At 46.2% G+C, this 25,080-nt stretch overlaps 2 protein-coding genes across 3 annotated transcripts in view; both read right to left on the reverse strand.

Moving 5' to 3' along the window:
- ABR (ABR activator of RhoGEF and GTPase) overlaps window positions 1-17,133 on the reverse strand; it is a 185,987-nt gene extending 168,854 nt beyond the window's left edge. Inside the window, exon 1 of one of the 2 annotated variants that reach the window (XM_077851838.1) lies at window positions 16,685-17,133. In XM_077851838.1, coding sequence (XP_077707964.1) covers window positions 16,685-17,081 — 397 coding nt within the window. In that variant the 5' untranslated portion in view covers window positions 17,082-17,133. The remainder of the gene's footprint in view (window positions 1-16,684) is intronic. The other variant, XM_077851837.1, reaches the window with a different exon arrangement.
- LOC144285436 (breakpoint cluster region protein-like) lies at window positions 17,095-18,072 on the reverse strand. Its single transcript, XM_077850494.1, has 2 exons — window positions 17,163-18,072; window positions 17,095-17,100 (listed from the first exon to the last, which is right to left on the reverse strand). The coding sequence occupies exons 1-2, from the start codon at window positions 17,751-17,753 to the stop codon at window positions 17,095-17,097; spliced, it is 597 nt and encodes a 198-aa protein (XP_077706620.1). The 5' UTR covers window positions 17,754-18,072.
- Between the last annotated feature and the right edge of the window lie 7,008 nt (window positions 18,073-25,080).

The raw sequence follows: 25,080 nt of genomic DNA on the forward strand, positions 1-25,080 counted from the left end.
CCATGATGGGTACAGAGTTCACTTTAAAAAAAAAAAGAGGGGTGCCTGAGTGGCTCAGTCAGTTAAGAATCTGCCTTCTGCTCAGGTCATGATCTGGGGGTCCGGGAATTAATAAGCCCATCTCCGTTGGGCTCTCTGCTCAGCGAGCAATCTGCTTCTCCCTCTGCCCCTCCCCTGTTCATGCTCTCTCTTTCTCTCACAAATAAATAAATAAAATCTTTTTTAAAAAAAAAGAATTAGTGGTGGGTTTTACTAGAGTAACATTGGCCCCAAAAAGAGCTGGGTTCCAATCCTAGCTCTGTCCTTTATTAGCTATGTGACTTCGGCAAGTGACTCAGTGTTTCCAGACTTATTAGTATAGTACAGAAGTAATAATAGTCTCGTGGACAGTAAAGTATGTGTGTACATAAACTTCTAATAAACACTCAGCATGGCAAAGCCATTTCATTATAGTCAGGTGGTCCCCAAATTACAGATTGATAATTTCAAACTTCTGCTTACAAATCTGTTCTTTATGATTTGAAATAATGTGTAAGTGGTAAGTAGGTTGCCAGAATTGGCCCCTAAAGTCAAATAAACAGACAACGATTTTGGAAAATTATACTGTACTTCTAAAACTTTTCTGGTTGGCACTCTTCTTGTGCAAAATCCCAAGGAAATCACATTTATCAAAGATCTGAGCGATTAGACATTTAGGCCTTCTACTCTCACAAATAAAGTTAATCTACTACCAGATCAGTGGAATTCTGGAGAAGATAGGTTTTGTTTGTTTTTAAGATCTTATTTATTTATTTATTTGACAGAGAAAGAGCACAAACGGGGAGTGGCAGACAGAGAGAGAGGGAGAAGCAGATTCCCCATTGAGTAGGGAGCCCAACGAGGGACTCGAACCCAGGACCCTGGAATCATTACCTGAACCAATGGCAGATGCTTAACTGACTAAGCCCCCCAGGGCTCATGGTTTTTAATTCCAATATCCTTTTCACTATGTAGTGATTTCATGATTCTGTACCTGGAACTATGGACCATGCTGTGATGCCATGTTTGGTCCTTTGGCACAAACATCAAGATTGGTGATTGCATTTGGTTTCATTTTGGGGTTCCTATTTTTAGTTGCTGTACCTGGTTGTTTATCAGGACATGCTCATGTGACCAGCACCCAGTAATAGTTTCAAACCTTAAGACTCAAACAGACTTCATTGGGAGTAGATATTCTACGCATGTCTTTGTAGTTTGCTTTTAGAGAGACAGCACTCCTACATGGCCTCAGACAGGGAAAGACATCAAAGCCTATGCTGGACCTCTCCTGTGTCTGTGTCTGTATATTTTTCTTGCTGCTTTTTGCTCTGTATCCTCTGTAAAAAAATCTTAGCCATGAGTCTAATCTGCTAGTGAGGCTTATATACCCTTCTAGCAAATCCTTCAATAAAACAATGGTAAAACAAATTGAGCCATTTCTGACATTGTTTTTCACATTTCTGAGACCGACTCTCTCATATATATCTGCAAACAGCTACGGTTACCATTTGGTCTTAGTGAGAAGGGAACTTAGAGGTTTGTTTTGTTTTTTAAAGATTTTATTTATTTATTTGTTTGTTTGTTTGTTTGTTTGAGAGAGAAAGAGAGAGAGCAAGAGAGCACAAGGAGGGAGAGCTGAAGAAGGAGAGGGAGAAGTAGATTTCTCCACTGAGCAGGGAGCCTGACACAGGGCTCAATCCCAGGACCCTGAGATCATAACCTGAGCTGAAGGCAGACACCCAACAGACTGAGCCACCCAGGTGCCTCTGTTTTGTTTTGTTTTAATGCAGATTCAGGTTGGGCCTGAGATCCTGCATTTCTTTCTTTCTTCTCCTTTTTTTTTTCTACTTTTTTTTTTTAAAGAGGCTCCAAGCCCAACACGAGGCTTGAACTCATGACCTTTACATCAAGAGTCACATGCTCTACTGAAACTTAGAGGTTTTGAGGAAAATACTTTGATTTCTGAAGCTCCAAACAGCCATTCTTCTTTATGAATTTACATCAGATATTTGTGTCAGTCAGGATAACCTAGGTAATGCTGCAGTAACAAAGAGCACCAAACATTTCAGTGGCTGAAAATAAAAACAGTTTGTTTTTCACTCTAGTACATGTCTATTAAGGATTAACTGGGAGCTCTGCTGTGTTTTGCCATCCCACTAGGACCCACACTGACTGAACAATCACTATCTAAATCACACTGTACATTTCAGCAGCAAAGGGAAAAGAGGTCTCATAACAGCATTAAATGCTCTAATGCGGAAGTTGCACATATCACTTCTATTCAAACATACTGGTTAGAACTAGGCAATGGTCCCTACCTAATTTCAAGGGAACCAGGAATGTAATCCTACTTACCATGTTCCTGGAAAGCAAGGGGGAATCAAAATACTTAGTTTAACTGTCCTAAGGACTAGCACAGGTCTCCATTAGTTGGGGAGGGCCTAGTTAGCTGAGTTTGAAGTATTATCCTTTTTCTGTATCATCCACCTTTAGGACACAGCATGCTCCCATGAGGAAAAGGGGCACATGGGGATGCCTGGGTGGCTCAGTGGTTGAGTATCTGCCTTCAGCTCAAGTCATGATCCCAGGGTTCTGAGATCAAGTCCTGCATCAGGCCCCCCATGGGGAGCCTGCTTCTCCCTCTGCCTATGTCTCTGCCTCTCTCTCTCTGTCTCTAAAATAAATAAATAAAATCTTAAAAAAAAAAAAAAAAGGAAAAGAGGCACAATGTGGCAGATTCTGAACTGGTGAGCAGACAAACAGGGTAGTAAGGTAGAAGGTCACATGTCAAAGTCTTCTTGGGGGCAGACAAAGCTTGAAAATAACTTCAGGAAGAAAAACCACAGCCCTGAGAATAATGGTTCTAGAATATGTCTTATCAATGGGTCCTTCTGGGCCCCCAAAAAAGAGGAGAAGGGACAGAGAGGATGAAGATAAAAGCAAAGAAGGGGTGCCTGGGTGGCTCAGTCAGTTAAACATTTGACTCTTGATTTAGGCTCAGGTCGTGATCTCAGGGTCATGAGATGAAACCCTGTGTCCTGGGCTCTGTGGGAAATCTGCCTGAGATTCTCTCCCTCTCCCTCTGTCTCTCCTATTTGCACAAGTGCACACATTCTCTCTCTCTCTAAAAATAAATAAATAAATCTAAAAGAAAAAAAAGTAAGAGGAGGAGAAAAAAGTAAAAGCTCCTTAAATGCTTAGCAACCCCAGCAGTCTGCTCAGGTAGTCTAAATCCCACAAAATTCTTGAAAATGCAATAATTCTTTTATTTGTTTAATAAATACAATACACCAGCATTGTGCTAGGGTCAGGAAGACCAGAATTTTAAAAAGTAGTCCCTTGGGGATCCCTGGGTGGCTCAGCGGTTTAGTGCCTGCCTTCAGCCCAGGGTGTGATCCTGGAGTCACGGGATAGAGTCCCATGTCGGGCTTATGCATGGAGCCTGCTTTTCCCTCTGCACCCCCTCTCTGTCTCTCATGAATAAATAAATAAAATCTTTTTTTAAAAAAGTCCTTTTCTAACATACATACACTTTAAGGGTTTAGAATCCAGTGGGGGGGTGGGGGGGCAGCCTGGGTGGCTCAGTGGTTTAGTGCCACCTTCAGTCCAAGGTGTGATCTTGGAGACTCAGGATCAAGTCCCACATCAGGTTCCCTGCATGGAGCCTGCTTGTGTCTCTGCCTCTCTCTTTCTCTCTGTGTCTCTCATGAATAAATCAATCTTAAAAAAAAAAAAATCCAGTGGGGGAAGACAGAGAGGCAAACCTTTTTAAACCAAATTATAATTGCTCAAAAGAGTGAAATGTGCAAAGTGAAGGGAAGAACTATGTGGCTAGCACTAGGCTGGTTTTCCAAAAGCCAACCAGTCTCTTTCTCTCTTTAAGGATCTTTACAACAGAGGCTGAAGAGCTGAAATCCCTGATCCCAAGCCCTCCTTGCAGCTAAGGATGGCCATGTAATGTTGACCAATAGCATGAAGGCAGCAGTTGCTAGGTAGGACTTGGGGGGAAAGCTTTTTAAAGCAACAGCCAGTATGATCACTACAGTCCTTTGCACTCTACTCCCTTTCTGAAACATGAGCACACATCTCGTGATGCAGCAGATTTTTTTTAACTGTGAGACAACAATCAAGAAGACAAACACTTCTCTGCTCCATAATGGGGAAAGTCTGGGCCCCTGAGTGTACTGCTGAGCCATCCCAGAAAGCTTGCCTCTGGGGTTCTGAGACTGGAGGAAAACAAATCTGTACCTGGTCAAGTCACTGCAGTAGTCTCTATTGCTGTTAACAAAACATCACAAGTTTTGTGGCTTAAAACAATACCAATTTATTATCTATTAGGAGAGAAATCTGACAGGGTCTGTCACTGGGCTAAAATCAAAGTGCAGGGCTGGGTTCCTTTCCAGAGGCTCTGGAAGATAATTAGTTTCCTTGCTTTTTCCAGCTTCTAGAGGCTGCTCATAATGCTTGACTCAGGCCCCATTCTTTCTTCAAAGCTAGCAACAGTGGGTTGAGTCCTTATGTCACTGTATCACTCTGATCTATCTCCTTCTTCCAGTTTTTTTTTTAAGATTTTAATTTATTGGGGCAGCCCGGTGGCTCAGTGCTTTAGTGCTGCCTTCAGCCCAGGGCATGATCCTAGAGACCCGCGATTGAGTCCCACATCAGGCTCCCTGCATGAAGCTTGCTTCTCCCTCTGCCTGTGTCTCTGCCTCTCCTCTCTTGTGTCTCTCATGAATAAATAAATTCTTTAAAAATATTTTTTAATTTATTTATTCATAAGAGACACAGTGGGGGGACAGAGATATAGGCAGAGGGAGAAGCAGGATCTCTGCCGGGAGCCTGATGTGGGGCTCAAATCCCAGGATCCTGGGATCACGACTTGAGCCAAAGGCAGATGCTCAACGACTGAGCCACCCAGACATCCCTCCTTCTTCCATTTTTAAGACCTATATTACTACATTGGGCCCACCCGGATAATTCAGAATCATCTGTTTCAAGGTCCTTTTTTTTTTTTTTTTTTTTGAGAGAGAGAGAGAGAGACAGAGTATTCCTGAACAGTGGGAGGGGCAGTCAAACAGATTTCATGCTTGCTGAGTGCAGAGCCAGATCTAGGGCTCAATCCCATGACCCTGAGATCACAGCGATCCAGTTAAGGACCTTGAGGGGCACCTCAGTGGTTCAGTTGGTTAAACGTCTGACTCCTGATTTCAGCTAAGACATTTAACCAACTGAACCACTGAGGTGCCCCTCAAGGTCCTTAACTGGATCACATCTGCAAAGTTCCTTTTGCCATGTAAGATAACGTAAGTTCCAGGGATCGGGACGTGGATGCCTTTGGGGACCATTATTCTGCATGCCACAGCCATTATGGCAGCTTTCTCTGCAGCCAAATGCACTCCTAACTGACACCCAGCTCTTGGGTCTACCTAGGAAAGCAGGGGAGGCTTTACAGATGAAGTAGCCTCCTAGCTGAGACCTGAGGGATGAACAGTAATTTGTCACATAAACAAATATGGAAGGGGCATTCCAGGGAAAGGGTATAGCACATGCAGAGGAATAAGTACACAGGATATGTTTGGAAATTACAAGCAGCTCAGTATTGCTAGAGCATTAAGTGTATGCACATATGGATTAGGAGAGGACAGTGATGAGGGTGGGCTGGAGCACAAACAGCTGGATACATGTGTATCTTAGAAGCTCCGAGTTTACTTTATAGGTGGCAGAGAGTCATTGAAGAATGCAAGCAGGGGGCGCATAATTAAATTTAGGGGCAAGAGCAATCACTTTGGCTTTAGTGTGGAAGATAACCAGGGGCTGGAGTAGAAAAGCTGAGGCTGTAGGCAGAACAATAGGTTATTGCAGTGGTTTACATCAGGGGCAATGAAATGAAAGCCCAGGTATTCATGAACTTTGTTTGAGCACCTCCTCTATGTGCTGTGACATTCTGGGGCTACAAGGACAAATCAGACCCAGGTCAGAATAAGAGTGCCTCTCACCACACCAACCACAGTCCCAGGGCAAGAGTGATGGGTGCTCGTGAACTTAGGTTTGGGATGTTCTGCTCCCCTACCCCAAGTCCAGAAAACACAGACAGGGTGGGGTGCAGCCCAGAGGAACGCAAAGGGGCACCAGGACCATCACAATGATGGGAAAGCAACTGAAGAACTGGATGGTCCTTTCCTGCACATATCTCACCCAAACAAGCTTAATGTCCCCCCACAAATCTGGTCTAGTTATATTTTTTGAGATTTTATTTATTTATTCATGAGAGACACAGAAAGAGAGAAGCAGAGACACAGGCAGAGGGAGAAGCAGGCTCCCTGAGGGGAGCCCGATGTGGGACTCGATCCCAGAACCCCGGGATCACGCCCTGAGCCGAAGGCAGATGCTTAACCGCTGAGCCACCTAGGCATCCCTGGCCTAGTTATTTTAAATCACTGCATGTGGTGATTTAGAAGAGGAAATGGTGTGGTCACAGGAGAAGCCTAGAATTCACTGTCCTCCCTTCCCCCCACCCCCACCACGGATGGAAATGGTCTGGACTTAGAGACGAGGGATGGTTGCACAAGTTTGTGAATATACTAAAACCTCAAGACTGGGGGCCTCTGGGTGGCTCAGTCAGTTAAGCATCTACCTTCAGCCCAGGTCATGATCTCAGGATTCTGGGATCAAGCTGGCATTGGGCTCCCTGCTTGGTGGGGAGCCTGCTTCTCCCCATCCCTCTGCCACTCTTCCTGCTTGTGCTCTCTCTCTCATTCTTTCTCTCTCAAATAAATAAACCTTTAAAAAAGAAATAAACCAAAAACTTCATGGCCGTATACTTTATTTATTTATTATTTATTTTTTAAGATTTTATTTATTTATTCATGAGAGAAACACAGAGAGAGAGGCAGAGACACAGGCAGAGGGAGAAGCAGGCTCCATGCAGGGAGCCCAACATGGGACTCGATCTCTGGTCTCCAGGATCACACCCTGAGCTGAAGGTAGCGCTAAACCACTGAGCCACCCGGGCTGCCCAGACCGTATACTTTAAAGGGGTGAGTTTTATACTATGTGAATTACCTCTCAGTAAAAAATAATGAATTTTTTAAACAGGAGAGCAAATAACCCAACGCTGAGCCCTAAGGGAACCTGGGCTTGTTAGATAACTGGTTAGAGCCTCAGTGTGCTCATCTGCAAAATGAGAAGAGTGGTATTCACAGGAGGATTATACACAATCATGCAGGTTAAACACTAAACATAGTGCTTTGAACGTAGTAGTTGCTAAATATATTCAAGTTCGCCTCCTAAGTGCCAATAAAAATTTTAAAACAATCATTTTCTCAGCAGCCACAAGATGTGACATAAGCTCTAGGCAAGCTCCCTTCAGACAGTCTCGTCTCAGGCAGACTAGAGCAAGGATCAAACGGGAAGGCAGCAACGTGAACCAGAGCCCACGCTCACTGCAGAAAGACTGCAGATTTACTCTGCAGCTAAGCAGTGCAGAAATAACAGGCGAGATTCGCATGGTGTAAATACAGCTATGCAGAGCGGTGGTAAAGAAAGTCAGGTAGGCAGAGATTTCCGCTTATAATTCTAGCTTGGTATACAAACAAGTCCAGTTTCCAAAATAGCCTAAGTCTGCCCTAACACCTGGACAAGTGCATGTGGCTACAGCGCAGCCCTGATGTTTAGAGATGTCCCATGCCTCACTCTCCTTATTCTGGCTCCTCAAAACCACAATGAGACAAAAACAAGCCTTACACAACCAGAATTTGCTAGCATAGTACCAAGGCAGGGGATTTACATTTTCACTGTAATTCCCATTTGTGACATTCCAAAATCAACCAGGTACTTATCAAGCACCTACCACATGCCCAGCCCTGCGAAGGATACTGTGAGGGAGAAAAAGAAGCATAAGCCATGGTCCTGCTCTCAAGGAGCCAAGCTAACTTCTGAGTTTGAAAGCAACACTTCACAGTAAACATATAAAAGGCATTGTGCCTTGCACAGAGCAGTGGTTCAGTCATCATTTGTTCTTTGGGTCAATGAATTAATAGAGGGCACAATAATAAGACAATTGTGTGAGTGTGGGGCTCACTCTAAGAACCACAAGATGGGTTGGAGTAGCTGGAAGAGGCTTGTGCCAGAGGCTGCTAGCTGCCTACTCAATATCAATTCTTCCATTTTTCCTTGTAACAGAGCCCCTATTTTATTTGAGGTGGCCATGTGCCCAGATAAAATACTACATTTCCCAGCTTCCCTTGTAGCTAGAGGTGGCTAATGAGATCTAAACAGAAATTGTTAGGAGCGGCTACCAGGAAAGGGCCTTAAAAGGCAGACCAACAACTGCTACTCACTCCTGTGTCCTTCCTCTCTTTCTTCTAATTCTCCTCTGAAACTTGAGTGTGATGGCCGGATTTCCAGCAGATATTTTGGATCATGAGGCAACCTTAAAGCAGAAAAGCACGAATACAAAAGAAGCCCAAATTCTTGATGATCACGGAGTCACCATCCTCTCCCTGGACTGCTTACTTCTGGCATCCTTTTACTTGAGAGGGAAATAAACCTCTATCTGGCTTACACTACTTTTGGGGGGTTTTGTTATATACAGCAAACCTGTATCGTAACTAACACAAGTTTCCATGAAAAAGCCAGCCATTATAGGAAGAGTTGGCTTTGTGACTGGGTAGATGGGGATAGGAGGGCATCTTGAATGCCAGAAAGAACACAGGAAAAGACACCGGCAGGAATGAGCATTGACTGAAAACAAGTGGGTAGAAAGTAGGAAATAGAGAAGCCAGATGATAGTTTTGTAGATGTCATGGAAAACAGGGATTGATGGGGGAGGGACTAGGGACCAAAAAGGAACAAGAAAGCTTGGGGCACCTGGGTGGTTCAGTTGGTTGGGTGTCCAACTCTTGGTTCCAGTTCAGGTCATGATCCCGGTGTCATGAGATCTAGCCTCATGGCTAGCTTTCACTCAGCAGGGAGTCAGCTTCTCTCCTTTTTTTTTCTCTCTCTGCCCCTCCCCTCCCCATGCATTCTTTCCCCTTCTCTCCAAAATAAATAGCTAAGTCTTTAAAAAAAAAAAAAAAGAGGAAGAAGAAAGCTTGTCTTCCTCCAAAGGAGTAAACACCAATAGACCTGGAGGGAGTAAGAAAGGAGAGAAAGAGGGAGAAGAAGAGACTTGGGGACCTTCATTATATGAGGAGACAGGAGTGTGAGCTATGGCCTAGACTTAGAACAATAATAACACCACCATCTAAGCTTTATTAAATGCTTATGTGCCTGGCTCTGTGCTATGCACTCTCCTCACACTCATCTCATTTACACTTCACAACATGTCTATGACATGGTGCTATCATCACCCACGTTTGGTAGACAAGCAACCTGGAGCTTAGAGACAGTAAGCAACTTATCCAATATAAGCCTCACAACCTTGTAGGCTGGCGCACATCAACCCCGTTTTTCAGATGAGGAATGTGTACCATTATTTCAAAGCCAGGAAAATATGTCAAGATCCTGATTTTCAAACATAAAGATCCAGAGCCAAGTACAGAGCCAATTGCTTTGTGAACAGCCTCTTAACCAGAAGAACAACAAACAGATGAGGAATAGAAAAGTTTTTAAGTCTTGGTTGTATTTACTATGTGTAGAGGAGGAAGGATTTCTTAAACCCACCCACACCCCCTGGCTGGCTGGTAGAGTGCCCCTGAGGCGTAGATAGTGCTAAGATGGTGGGGGTGAGGGGTGGAGGGAAGTAAGCATTGAGAAACCAAGCAAATAGTGATGCAATGCCAACTTCAGTTACAAATGAATCACAGCCAACCGGCAGATCATGGGTCTCAGGTAGTGTTTTAATATCTCTCTGCACCAGGGAATGGGGGGAAAAATTACTCTATCACCACTAAGGCAGAAAACACAGTACTTTGAGTTAAGTTATTCAGATACATCCACCGAACACAAGGAATTCTTCCTAGAGCAAAAATCCTATTAGTCACTCACAGGAAGGGGAAAAAACCTATTAGGTTACAAACAATTTAGGTAACATGAGTACCTAATAGGAAATGCATTTCCTATGCAGATTAAAAATACAAAATCTGGGACACCTAGGTGGCTCAGCATTTGAGCATCTGCCTTCAGCCCAGGGCGTGATCCTGGAGTCCTGGGATTGTGTCCCACATCGGGCTCCCTGCATGGAGCCTGCTTATCCCTCTGCCTGTGTCTCTGCCTCTCTCTGTGTGTGTCTCATGAATAAATAAAATCTTTAAAAATAAATAAATAAATAAAAATAAAAACACAAAATCTTTGGCACCTTGGCAGAATCCAATGGCAGGACCTCCCAAGTACAGAAATCTGGAATTCTATAACTGGCCCAGGACAACACTAAATTAAAATTATAGAGTGTCATCTTTGTAAGACTGACCTGAGTTCAAGATGATTCCATCACAAGCTGTTTGACTCCAAGTATATTACTTTACTTCTCATAGCCTCAGCACTTTACCTATAAAATGGCAGTAGTAATTTCCACCCCCTGAGATGGCTGTAAGGCTAAATGAGGTGTCTTACTGCTCCCATTACCATGACTTTGACAGAACTTCTGTCTTTAGAGTTCTCTGCTTAAAATTCTAGTAAAGAGGGTGCCTGGGTGGCTCAGTGGTTGAGCATCTGCCTTTAGCTCAGGTCATGTGTGATCCTGGGGTCCTGGGATAGAGTCCCACATGGGGCTCCCCAAAGGGAGCCTGCTTCTCAACCTGCCTTTGTCTCTACCTCTCTCTGTGTGTCTCTCAAGAATGAATAAATAAAATCTTTAACAAATTTTTTAAATTAAAAAAAAGAAATGAAAAAAATTTTAGGAAAGAAAAGGCCATAGGAAAATGGAAAGAGCCTCATCCTGGCTCGTAGGCCCAGCCTTGAAAGTCATAAGCATGTGAACTTGAGGTTACTTTTAGGTCTTCAGGGTTCTGTCTGGAAGAGGCAGGAGTGGACCTGCTCTAAGATCTCTTCCTGTTCTAGGCTCTTGAATGTCACTAAGATTCAGATGAATGGTCATTCACTGCAGGATTTCCCAAGTTACCTAATGGAAAGTTGTTTCTTTATCTAAAAATGTATGGTTTCTACCCCAGAAGCCAAAGAATCCGTAAGAACCATAGAGGCAGGTCACTGACTTTTGCAGTCTTGGCCCTTAACACAGACCTGGCATGACGTAAGACCTCAATAAATTCTTGTTGAGGGGAAGAGATGAATGGATTTCAAGGGCCAGCAAAAATAGAGACCACTTGTCCTCCACTGAGCGAGTTTAATCCAAGAAGAAAATGCTGCCAATTTAAAATACTAATGATATTTACTTTGTCATCTAAACTATAACCAGAATATCAGATGAATAGTTTACCAGTCAAGGGGATGCCTAACTCTGCAAAGCCACCTTTGGGCTTTGCTAGAAGAATGTACTTTGGTTCACAAGGAGTACAGATGTGGCACAGGGCATGCCACAGGGTACAGAAGGGATGCATAAGCCCTGAGAAGAAAATGTCACCCAACCTCTATGGCAGGAGTGACATGGAAGCATGTCAACTGATCAGGCCTCTGAATGTGGGCATATTGTTGTGTCTGCCCAGTGCCCAGCTGAAGAGGGCAGATCTAAAATCCAGCAGGTGGTTTGCTCACCTGGGAGGCCAAGTCCACACAGGAGCCCCATGGGTGGGCAGCAGCCCTGATGGTTGACCCCAGCAGCAGATGGGCTGGGGTCTGCTGGGAACTTTAGCAATGAAGAAAATAATAATAATGCTCACAGACACAGGTATGCCCTTAACGGTCACTGTGTGCCAGGTGCTTTGTTAAACTCTTTAAATATTTTATTGTATTTAATTTTCATAACTATCCTGAGAGGTAGGTGCTATTATTTGAGGCAGTATAGCTTAGAATTTGAAAAAAAGGACTCAAGAGTCAGACTGCTTAGATTCAAATCCCAAGTGCCACTTAGAAGCTGAGTGACCTCAGCCAGGGTTATGTAAGCTCTCTGGGCCTCATGATACTCAAATGTAAATGGAAATTATAATAGTGCCTGTCTTTTTTTTTTTTAATAAGAATTCTTTTTTTTTTTTTAATTTTTATTTATTTATGATAGGCACACAGTGAGAGAGAGAGAGGCAGAGACATAGGCAGAGGGAGAAGCAGGCTCCATGCACCGGGAACCCGATGTGGGATTCGATCCTGGGTCTCCAGGATCGCACCCTGGGCCAAAGGCAGGCGCCAAACCGCTGCGCCACCCAGGGATCCCTAATAGTGCCTGTCTTATGAAGCTGTTGTGAAGTACAAGTGAGTCTGTACATGTAAAATGCTTAAAACAGGTACTGACACAAAGCAAGCCCTCAGTAAGTTTGGCTATTCCTGTTATTCCTAGCTAATAGAGACTGAGGTGGCTTGCCCGTAGCCTCAGACCTGGTAAGGGGCAGAGCCTAGCCTCAGACCTGGTAAGGGGCAGAGCCAGGGCACACAGGTCTGTCTTTAGAGCACCCACGATCAAACACCAGTAATTCTGGTTCTGCAACCCCCACCCCATTCATACCACCACCCTGATCCTTGTCAACAGGGCCTAGTCTTCCTTGGTACCAACCCAGGCTAACAGGTGCCAAAAGGAAGATACTAAAAAACAGGGATTCTAACTTAAACTCTGGTTTGGCTACTACATGTAGAAACAGATAGATACAGATGTGTCTTTGTATGGGAATCTACCTCATAAGAGAAAATGGTCCTTTTCCAAGGAGGGGGACATCTCTGCCTCTGGGCTTTTTTATGTGGCTCTCATGTAGCTCTTGAGACTCAAGACCTTGAGATTGCATGGCCCAATAAAACTCAACTTTCACTGAGGATCTCTGAATACAAATAAAGGGCATGATTGCTAATAGAGAAGGAGAAACATAAGAAACATGAGGGTCAATACAGCAAGAGGGGGATCCCTAGGTGGCGCAGCGGTTTGGCGCCTGCCTTCGGCCTAGGGCGCGATCCTGGAGACCCAGGATCGAATCCCACATCGGGCTCCCGGTGCATGGAGCCTGCTTCTCCCTCTGCCTGTGTCTCTGCCTCTCTCTCTCTCTCCCTCTGTGACTATCATAAATAAATAAAAATTAAAAAAAAAAAATACAGCAAGAGGGCCTCATGAGCCAAGACTCAGCCCTGGGTCCTGCTCTGCTCCTGGAAGGTTCTAGAAAGAGCCAGAGCCAAGCTAGAAAAAACGCATGCATTATAGAAAACCAAACCATCTGTGATTCAGAATGGTCTGGGAATAAGAATCTTTGAAGCACTGGGCACCTGGGTGGCTCAGCGATTGAGCGTCTGCCTTCAGCTTATGTGGTGATCCTGAGGTCCTGGGATGGAGTCCTGCATCAGGCTCCCCATAGGGAGTCTGCTTCTCTCTCAGCCTATGTCTCTGCCCCTCTCTCTCTGTGTCTTGCATGAATAAATAAATAAAATCTTTTAAAAAAGAAAAAGAAAGAATCTTTGAAGCATCAACTTACAAGAAAATGACCTATAGTCATGGATAATTAACACTGTGGGTGCGGATTATGTGTCAAGATGTGTTCAAAGCCCTTCAGAAACAAAAATCCCCATTATTATTACTCGTATCAATGGTATGATGTAAGCAGTGTTTATTAGTCTCATTTTACAGATGAAGTAACTAAGACACAGAAAATTCAAATAACTTCTCCCAAGTTCACACAGTCTAGCTTCAAAGCCCATAGTCTTTATCAGCATTTCCAAACCTTTTTGTCTAATCCACAGAAGAAATAGATTAGGACCCAGTATATACTCCTGCATGTATACATAATCGAAACAAAGTTTTATTTATTTATTCTTATTTTATTTATTTATTCATGAGAGACACAGAGACAGAGGCAGAGACACAGGCAGAGGGAGAAGCAGGTTCCCTGCAGGGACCCCGATGCAGGACCCCATCCCAAGACCCCGGGATCACGGCCTGAGCCAAAGACAGATGCTCAACCACTGAGCCACCCAGGCATCCTGAAACAAAGTTTTAAAACAGAAAATACCATTACCACAGACAATTCACTCCCATGTTTTCTCTTCTATTCCATTTCACTAAAAAATACATCATTCAAACATTTATGTAAAACCTAATACGTATTAGACACTTCTAGGTTTTGAGGTTATGTCAGTAGATGAAAAAGATAACAATCCTTGCTCTCTCGGAACTTGCATTTTACTGGAGAGAGAGTGAAAAAGATCAACATGCAAAATCATAGCATCTGAAGCAGTAATTTGGGGGATGCCTGAGTGGCTCAGCGGTTGAACGTCTGCCTTTGGCTCAGGGCCTGATCCCAGGGTCTGGGATGGAGTCCCGTGTCAGGCTCCCTGCAAGGAGCCTGCTTCTCCCTCTGCCTGTGTCTCTGCCTCCCTTTGTGTGTCTCTTATGAATAAATAAATAAAAATCTTTAAAAAAAAAAAAAAAGAAGCAGTAATTTGGTGAGTGCTATGGAGAAAAATAAACCAGGGATGGCCAAGAGTGGCCAAGGAAGGCCTCTTGATATTTTCATTCCCCACTACACTGATTTCAGTGGGCTATCACCCACATCATACCCGGCCACAGTGAAAAACTCTGCTATTAATCCCTCTACTCTAGTGACTCTATATGTCTGAAGCTCTTTCTCCTAGACTGTGTGCACATGCACACATGCATGGGATTGTGTGCACAGGTGTATGCACGTATAGGCATGCATGTACGTGCGTGCACGCATGTGTGCATGTGCATGTCCACCTCCAGTCACTCCCTCACTGGGGAGGTTTTGGAGGTGTGGCCCTGACAAACAGCTGGGTTCCTTCCACAAGTCTGCCCTGCAGAGGGGTCCTGGAGTGAGGCCTAAAATACAGCCCAGGCACCACAAGCCACAGCCACAAAGTGCCAGACATGTGACCCCACCGGGAGTCTTTTTAACCCAGAGGAATGAGAATCTTTTTATCATGGGTCCACTGAAAGGGGGCACCTTTTGTAATTCATTAGGCCAGAGAGAATGCTAATTCCTAATCTTCATCAAGATGTTCTTTGTGCTAGAATGCCCTCAGGGAGAGAAGAGACAGCACACAGAAATAAAAAGAACTCCCTGGGGAAAACCCAGTGCACTGGGCATACCTGAAGGGGTGATTGATGTGGGTCTCAGGGAAGATGGGATTGGAGCCAGCTCTGAGGCAGCTCTGGGCCACTTGGGTAGCTTCCATGGAGTATTTGGAACTTGGCACTAGAGTGAAATCTTCAGACTCTTTCCTTAAGTTAAAGGGGCACATAAAAATGTTACTAGCATGGACATCAAAAGCATTACCTATGGGAAAAGCAGCCAATCTCTGCTAATGAATAAGTGTAATTGATCACAACAGATGACTTGATGGACCTTCCAAATGTGCTTTTAGCAAAGTGGACAGTTTTTCATTCAAATGCAAACTCACCCAGATAAGATCTAATAATGGAGATTTTGGAACAATCCCAGCATCAGTGATTTCTTTTTTTTTTTTTTCTCCTTCACCAAGCAAGAAGGCATCTTATGTTCCTGATCACAGCCTGACCCAACGAGACATCAATTTATGCTTTCCCAGTGACTGAGGAGACATTGACAGTTCCAGGGGCAGCAAAGGAGCAATGACAGGTGATCCTCCCATCCATATCTGTCCTTTGCTCCTTAGCCCCATTCCTACTCCCTGACCGATGAGGACTTCGGTGGCTAGGAAACATTCAGTTCAAAGCAATCATCCATTTATTCAAGAAATATTTAGTGAGCACTTACTATGTGCAAGGCACCATATGGACTGCCACAAGAGGACTCAAAGATGGCTAGGACCAGGTCCTGTCCTCAAAATAGTGGCCAAATGTGAGGAGAAACAACAAATGACAAGAAGGCTCGAGTAGAGGTCTCAGCGCACTTCAACAAGCACTTAATCTTTCGGAGCTTAAGCTTTCTCCTTTGTCAAACGAAGATACTGCACTAGACATGATCTCTGGGCACTAGGCCAGCTTGAAAACTATGGTTCTATGCCCTCCCCTTCCCACTCAGGCTCCTGGAAGCTGACAGATCAGATGCAGCCTTCTAGGAAGGGGGCAGCCAGCAAAGGGAGGGGATAGTGAGGATTTGTGTACCTTTCCCTGAGTGAAAGGATGTTTCAGTTTGGCCAGAATACAAGATACAGGCTGGGGAAAGATGGAGAGAGAAGTTCAAAAATTAAGTGAAAGATTTAAACTTTCACATCAAGGAATCTGGGGGAAAAGGGGAACCACTGTAGTTTGTGCAGAGAATGGTACCATCATGTAGTGCAAAGGAATCTGACCGACCAGTGGAAGAGGAGTTGGGGGGAGGGAAGGCGGTGATGTTTACAATAGAGCATAAGGGCTGAGGCCTGAAAAGAAAGGTTCCTCCCGTGGTCTAGCCAAGCACACCATTCCATCACCCCCTGGCCCTAGCCATACTGCCTATTTTCACAAACATCCTCGAGGAGAAATCATGTTGCACAATCTTAGTGGGGTTTTTTTTCTTTTTTTTTCAGTTCTACAAGTGATTTCAAGATAAACAGAAACATTTTATCTCCCTTCTTCCCAAGCGCCTGAGGATCAACAAGGTGAGCCAGGGAGGGGTGCAGGAAGGGGCCGGGAGCCCCCGGGACGCGCGAGGGGGGCGCCTACCTGCAGAGAAGCCGTCCTCGTGGTCCGAGCTGTTGTGGCTACAGTCACTGCCCCTCTCGGGAGAGCTGTGGCTGGGAGAGTCCCGCTCCGGCACCCGCAGGAACCTCTTGCGCCGCCACGGAGGGAGGTGCTCCCGAGCCCCGCGCCGGGGGCGCTCCTCGGCCGCCAGGGGCGAGCTCCGCCCGTCCTTGGCCTCCGCCTCCAGCTGCTCCAGGTCGCGGCTCCGGCGCTGCTGCTGCTGCTGCTGCTGCTGCTGCCGCCGGCCCCCGTGGATCAGGTGCATCCAGCGATGGGGGCTGCCCGCCCGCGCCGGCTTCTCGGCCTCATCGCGGCCCCCGAGCCGGCAGGGGGCCACGAGTAAGTGGCCGAGGACGAATTTCTCGTTCAAATCCACCATCTCGAAGTCGTGATCACTGCTGTTGCCCCCATCATCCGCGACCGAGGCGTCCGGCTCGCCCTCGTCCGAGCCCCGCCCCGCGCGAGTCCCGGAGGACAACTCGTCTCCCCGGGCGCTGGGGACTGTGCCATCGTGGCCGGGGGGCGCGTGCTCCTCCTGGGGCCTGAAGAGCAGGCGCGGCTGCAACAGCTGCTGGTGGATGGCGGCGGTCAAGCTGCGCACCGCGCCCCCTGCCCCCGCGGGCCCCGGCCAGGAGTGAAGGTCCTGGCCCGCGCAAGGAGGGGTCTCGGCCGTGGCGGCCACCTCCGCGTCCCCGCGCCCGGGGCCTGGGGGGTCCGCGCCGCCGCCCGCCGCGCCGTCCTCCGTGCGCGCTGGCGGCGCCCGCTCCCGCCCGGCCGGCGCCGGCTCCTCGGCCCCAGTGCCCCGGCTGCCGCCGCGTCCGCCCTCCGGGCGCCCGCAGCCGACGTCCCGCTTCTCCCTGGCCAGGGCCGCTTGCAGGTAGGAGACTTTGAACTTCTCCTCAGCCAACACCTGTTGCAGCCGCTTCAGGTTGAGCTTGCAGCGCTCCAGCTCCCGCTCCACGTCCAGCACCGAGTCCAGCCGCATGACGGGCGCCTCCTCCCCGGGGAATTGGGCCCGCCAGTGCCGCTCAAAGTCCCGGGGGTCCCACATGGTGGCCGCCCCCTCGGGCCTCCGGGGCCCGGCTCCCCCGCGCGCAGCGGGCCGGGGTTGTGCCGGGCTCTTCCCGGAAGCCCTCGCGGGCGCAGTCGCCTGCCCTTCACTTCAGCCCTAGAAGAAAATAAGAGAAAAAAATAAAAGTTTTACCCCTTCCGCCCTTGTGCCTTTTTTTTTTTTTCCCTTCTTCTGGGTTTCGCCTCCTGACGTCAGCGGCCACCCGCGGCGGAGGCGGGCGTCGGGGGCCCTGGGCCCGCCCTGGGCAGGACGCGCGAAGTCTGCGGCGCGCAGCTCCCGCCGCGGGGCCCGGAGACCCGAGGGCTGCGGCGGCTGGGGAGCCGCGGCGGGGCCGGGGGCGGGCCGGGGGCGGGGCCTCGGGGGCGCCCCCGGAGCCGCGCGGCGGACGCTAGGAGCCGCGGGCGGGAGGCCGGGCTCGCACCTTCCCCGCCGCCGCGCGCCGTCCGCGCGGGCTCCCTGCATCCGAGCGCGGGGCCGCGCGGCCGAGGGAGGCGGGAGCCCCGGCGAGGCAGCGGGCGGGGGCGCACCGGGCTCGCAGCCAGCCCTCCGCCGCCCGGCCCTGCGCAGCCTCGTCCGCCCGGAGTCGGCGCGGCGCCTCGCACCTGGAAGGAGGAGAAGGTGGGGGCGGCGGCGGGGGGAGGCGCGGCGCGCGGCGGCCGGGGCAGGTGTCAGAGGGCGCGGTCGCCGACCAGCGGGGTTGTCCTTCCCCAGGATTTATTGAGCGCCTTGAGCTAATGTGTCCAAGATCACAGAGCTGTTTAATTCAAAACTGGGGAGTGAACTTTGGTTTATGCGAGCGCCTTTTAAAGCATTCTCTCCAGTGCTCACTAGAGCTGTTCCGGCGGAGAAATGGGCAAGGGCGACAGCTTCAAGGGGTTCTGGCTGGAGCCCCCGTGACTCCAAAGCTGAGAGTACCCGCGCCTGACAAACCATGGCAGCGGGAGCCATAGACACTTGGGCATCTAAGAGGGCCCTCCATTCCACCTCCTCGCTGTGACCTCACACGAGTCCCCTAGGGAGGAAAAGAAAGGAGGAGCTGGGGACATGTGCCTGGGCTGGCACTGGCGGTGGAGCGAATGGGGGGGGGGGGGCCTCCGGCTTCGCCTCCCCTCCGCACTCGGCCGCCACGCGCGTTGCCCTTCCTCTTGTCAGGATTTTAGGGAAGGCCCCGGTGTCTGCACAGAGAGATCCGGATAACCTGTCTCGTGCTTGCTGCAATGGGGGACCTTATCGGTGATTCACGTTTCCTTCATTTCAAGGATGAAGAAATTGATATTCTAAGAGACTAAGTGACTTGGCAGCTGCAAACTCTTCCTGCAGACAGTGCCCTTTAGGGCCTAGAGCTAAACTCAGCAACCCTTTCCCTCAAGCCACCTACCACCTAGGTACTTGTCTCTATCTGAACTGTCTGAACAGGCTAGCCTACTCCCACTCTTCAATCCCTTTCAATACAACTCTTAAAAAAAAAATACATCCCTTAAGGCTGGCCATTGGAAAGATACCAGGAAGATATTCTTTAGCCACAACTGAGATAGTGCCATGCTTCTGCTCAGAACTCTTCAATGGCTCCTCCTTACCTACAGGATGATGCCTAGACTGTGCGGGATACAGGAGGCCCTCCCATACATGGTCTCTGCCCACTGCTCTGCCTTCCTCCTGTGCTTTGGACTTACCAACTCCACACTGTCGTCAAAGACATCTCCCTCTTTATGGGTGACTTTTCCTCCTACTTGGAACCCTCATCCCTACACACAGGCACAACTTCCTGCTGCCTGGGGAATTCCAACCTCCTTTAGGACCCAGCTAAAGGATCTCCACCTCTGAGAAGTGGCCCCCTTTTCTGGCCCCTCTCCCTCCTCTTTCTACCACCACTCCATCTCCTCCATGTCTTTATCTTTGCCCTTACTCCACTTTATTATAACTGTTAGTGACATCTTTTGTTCCCCCTGCTTTTATAACCCTCAAGGGCAGGGTCTGTGTCTTTTCCACTTTTGTATTCTTGCTGCTTCTTTCAGAGTGTGGCAGAGAGATAACTGATCACTGTTGAATGAAAGAAATGAATGAATGAACAAGCGGGCAGATGAATGAATCTCCACCTTGTGGTTCCTGCTCCTTCTCCAGTTGTGAATCACTCCAGACTAGGAGCAGATGTGCTTCCCACAGAGGCTTCTCAACTCTGGAATTTCCTTCTTTGACAAAGTCTGTGTTACTCATTTTCCCAATATCCTTTCTTCCCTCTCTCTTTTAAAAAAAAATGGTGTGCTAGTGGCATGACTCATCATAGTGTTTGTCTTGTGTCAAACTGATGGAATGGATGTTTTAAGATACATTAATTGAGTAATTCCCCAGTCTGTGTGATTTCTCAGTCCTTCACCTACTTCCTCAAGCTGCTCTCTCTCCCACCTTAGCTTTATATTTTCTCCCTACGTCTCCAGAGGCGCCACAATCTCTTGTGGGAAGGATTGAGGATCCCCCAATGCCTACAGACAACCAGTGCAGAGGTATTCCATCAAACAGAGTCCACAAGCATCTTGGCTTCTGTTAAAATTTAAGAATGGGAGAGAAATGCAGCACAGCAAGGATGGATGATCCCAGTCAACAGCATATTGATTAGAAGATGTTTCAATAGGTACATTTAAATGCACAAAGAAAAAAAAAAACCCATCAGTTACTACAAGCATCAATTTCTGAATTTGTAAATTCCCTAGGAGGATAGTTTCAACTCTGTCCTTTAATTAAAACAGCAGTATGATTCCCTTTTGGTCCAAGGAAGTTGTTACTAATACCACTAATTTTTTCCGTGAGGACCAATATAGCTGGAAATGCCAGCATACATCTTCTGTAAACAGATCCCAGGAGCAACCTTCATTGTCTCTAGCTGGTGGGTAGTTCAGCTTTATTACTTGGCTTTGGGTCATCATGGGGGCAGAGGTAGAGTGGCTGACATTTATTGAGTCCATACTTCTAGTTGCCATACATCTTTGATCTCATCTAATTCCTCACCAAAACTCTGTAAAGAAGGTATTATATTCAAGGAGGGAGGGAGGGAGAGAGAGAGAGAGAGAGAGAAAGAGATCAAAGAGGTTAGAAGTCACACAGCTAGTCTGATGGATTCTAAAGCCCAGTAGATTTGCAAAGGTTTGGCCCAGGTGCATCTGTCATCAGCATTCATTCATTCAATAAATATCTACTGAGCACTTGTAGGGGAACCTGGGTAGCACCAACTGTTAAGCGTTGGACTCTTGGTTTTGGCTTAAGTCATGATCTTGGGGTCTTGAGATTGAGCCCAGCATGGGGTTCTGCCTTTGACAGGGAATCTGCTTAAGACTCTCTCCTCTAGGGATGCCAGGGTAGCTCAGTGGTTCAATGGCTGCCTTTGGCTCAGGTCATGATCCCGAGGTGGTGGGATCGAGTCCTACATCCAGCTCCCTGCAGGGAACCTGCTTCTCCCTCTGCCTGTGTCTCTGCCTCTCTCCGTGTCTCTCATGAATAAATAAATAAAATCTTAAAAAAAAAAAAAGACTCTCCTCTCCCTCTGCTCCACCCCCACCTATCCTTCATAAATAAATAGATAAATAAATAAATAAATAAATAAATAAATAAATAAATCTTTTAAAAATATATATTTGTTGAGTACCTGTTAGGTGCCAGAGTTTAGCAAATAAAGTTTAAACAATGCATATAAGACACTTCACAATGGATCTCTGACCCAACCTACTTTTCCAAACCCATTTTCTGAACTTTTTCTTCCACTTGCTGCACGCATTCAGTCTCTTAATCTGAGTCACCCTTTGAGCAGATCCATCTCCCTTTGGCCCATCTCAGATTTCTGCTGCAGCTGGCATGGGTACCTCCCACAGGCTGCTGTGGTCTCAAGCACCTACCTCTATGATTCTCCCACTTTCTGCCCCAGGGTTTTTTTTTTCAAAGTCGTGTCAATGGCATCCCAGATGGAAACTTCTAAAGCAGAAGTTAATATCCATCCCAGGGACAGTGGAAATGGGAGCTGCTTAATAAATGTCCAAGGCTACTATCTTTGAAAGGCATTTCTGAGATATACTCTACATGGTTACTCAGCGGTCCAATAGGAACGAGCCCCAGTTGTTCACAGTGGTAACCAATCCATAATGACATCTCCCTTGGCTTTCTCTTCTTGTCTGTCTCCCTCCCCTCTGCTTTCTGGGATAATCTCCTGACTAAAATACCCGCACCAGGTTGTTGTGTCGTTTCCTGCTCTCCTTCTCTGTTTTACCCACTAAGACACCCTCCAGCCTCCCAGTGCCCTCTCTGATATGGCCGCACAAGGTGCTTCACCATTCCCCCAGTTACTCCTTGGTCTCTCATGTCTTCTTTGGTCATGCTGCTTCCTCTTCTACCTGATAAGATCCTTTGTAATCTATCAAAGCCCAGCTCAACTGGGACTTTCTCTAAAGCCTTCCCTTTCCTGGGTCTAGTTAGATATGCTTATCTGCAGAGGGATTTACCTTGGTTGCAACACCAGTCACCCCACACTGTAATTAATTACAGGGCTCCTGGAGGAAATTCTGGCTCTAGCCAGCTGTCACTTCTTATTCCTCCAACTGTCACAGCACCTAATATGGTGCCAAACAGCCAGAACCCAGGACACATCTGCTGAGGAATGAATAAATGATGACTGAATGAATGATCAATACCCTACCTGGACTTTTAAAACTGTATCCTATGCCACCTTTTATTTTTTTAAGATTCTTATTTTTAAGTAATCTCTATACTCAACATAGCACTCAAACTCACAATCCTGAGTCACATGTTCTATGACTGAGCCAGCCAGGAGTCCCTAAAATGTTCCATCATGTTCTTTTGCAATCAATCCCTTCCCCCAGCTCCCAGTCACAAACAACCACAGTTTTCTGTAATTTTTGTCACTATAGTTTTGCCTTTTCTGTAATTTTATATGAATAAATGCAGTTTGTGGTTTTCGGCTGAGTGCTGAAACTTAGCATAATGTTTTTGAGTCTCATTTATGTTAAGTGTATTTCTATTTCATTCCTCCCTTTCCTCTCTCCCCAGGATTGAGAATAGGCATTTTAATGGTACTTTATCACTTTCAATCTCTATCATAAGTCCTGTGACAGAAGTATTATCATCATCTTGCAGATAAATGGATTATGGTTTGATGAAATTAAGAGAGTTGGTAAAGTTTAGATCATTCCTTCCTTTTTACTGCTGAGGCGTAGTCCATACTATGAATACACCCCTATTTGTTCATCCTTCTCCAGTTGATGGACATTTGGGTTGTCTTTGTGTGGACATACTTTTTCATTTCTCTCAAAAACAAAAACAAAAACAAAAACAAAACCCCACACAGGAATGGGATTGCTGGGTTGTATGACAACTGTATGTTTAACTTGATACGATTATTTTTCTTTTTTTTTTAAAGATTTTATTTATTTATTCATGAGAGACACAGAGAGAGACAGAGAAAGACAGAGACACAGGCAGAGGGAGAAGCAGGCTCCATGTAGGGAGCCCAATGTGGGACTCAATCCCGCGACTCCAGGATCACGCCCTGGGCTGAAGGCGGTGCTAAACTGCTGAGCTACCCAGGCTGCCCAACTTGATAAGATTTTGCTTCCAAAAGCGGCCATACCATTTTCTGCTACTACCAACAAGGTATGAGGGTCCCTCCCATTGCTCTACATCCTCTGCAATACTTAGTGTTCTGAGTCTTTTCATTTTAGCCCATCTTAGTTTATATTGCTTTGATTACAAGTGATGTGTAGCATCTTTTCATGTGATTCTCGACCATTTGTATATATTCTTTGTGAAGTATCTGTACATATCTTTTTGCTCATTTTACATTGGACATTTGTCTTCTTATAATTGAGTTGTAATAGTTCTTTATATTCTTTATTCAGGCCTTTTGTCGAACATGTTTTGCAAATAACTGTCTCCTAGTCTATAGCTTGCCTTTTCATTTTTTTAATGAACTTTTTTGGGCAGCCCAGATGGCTCAGCGGTTTAGCGCTTGCCTTCAGCCCAGGGCCTGATCCTGGAGACCTGGGATCAAGTCCCACATCAGGCTCCCTGCATGGAGCCTGCTTCTCCTTCTGCCTGTGTTTCTGCCTCTCTCTGTCTCTCTCTCTGTGTGTCTCTCATCAATAAGTAAATAAAATCTTAAAAAAAAACATTTTATATTTTGATGAAGTACAGTTTATTAATTTTTACAGCTTATATTAAATTGTATAGTTTACTCTCATAAATAAATTTAAAACTCTCATAAATTAATAAATAAAACTCATAAATAAATAAATAGAATTGTATAGTTTATATATATAAAATTTACAGTTCATAATTTTTTTTTGCACTTTCTGTGTCCTGTTCAAGAAATCTTTGCCTAACCCAACATCACAAAGATTTCTTTTACATTTTATTCTAGAATTTGAATACTGTTAGGTCTAGTGTTTGTCTTCAATCCACTTTTAGTTAATTTAGGGCGTGATATAGGGTCAGGGCAGAGGCTATGTCTTTCCATGTGAATATCCAATGTTGCAGCTCCATTTAGTATGAAGACTCTTTTCTTTTTCTTTTTTTTAAGATTTTATTTATTTATTGAGACACACAGAGAGAGAGAGAGAGAGAGAGAGAGAGGCAGAGACACAGGCAGAGGGAGAAGCAGGCTCCATGCAGGGAACCCGACGTGGGACTCGATCCCGGGTCTCCAGGATCACACCCCGGGCTGCAGGCGGCACTAAACCGCTGCGCCACTGGGGCCGCCCTGAAGACTCTTTTTTGCACTTAATTACTTTGGGAACTTTGTAAAAAGTCAATTGACCATGTAAATGTGGATCTATTTGTAGACTCCATTCTGTTTTGTTGGTGTATATGTCTATTTTCACAGCAATATCACTGTTTTGTTACCACAGTTTTATAATAGGTCTTGAATCAGGTAGTAAAGCCCTCCAACAGCTCCTTTAAAAATTTGTCTTTGCTATTTCTAGGTCCTTTGACTTTTGGTATAAATCTTAAAATCAGCTTGTAGGGATGCCTGGGTGGCTGGTGGTTAAGCATCTGCCTTTGGCTTGGGGATCCCAGATTCCCAAGATTGAGTCCCACATTGGGCTCCCTGCATGGAGCCTGCTTGCTTCTCCCTCTGCCTATGTCTCTGTTTCTCTCTCTCTCTCTCTCTCTGTCTCTCATGAATAAATAAATTAAATATTTTTAAAAATCAGCTTGTGGATTTTTCAGAAAAGTCTATTTGGGCTTTGGGATTTTATTGAACGTACAGATACATTTGTGGAGAACTTAACAATACTAAGTCTTCCAA

The sequence above is a fragment of the Canis aureus genome, chromosome 16 (assembly GCF_053574225.1).
Source record: "Canis aureus isolate CA01 chromosome 16, VMU_Caureus_v.1.0, whole genome shotgun sequence".
NCBI classification, from domain to species: domain Eukaryota; kingdom Metazoa; phylum Chordata; class Mammalia; order Carnivora; family Canidae; genus Canis; species Canis aureus.

Excerpts from the sequence above, each read along its gene's own strand:
- LOC144285436 (XM_077850494.1), bottom strand. The coding sequence starts at position 17,753 with ATGTGGGACCCCCGGGACTTTGAGCGGCACTGGCGGGCCCAATTCCCC.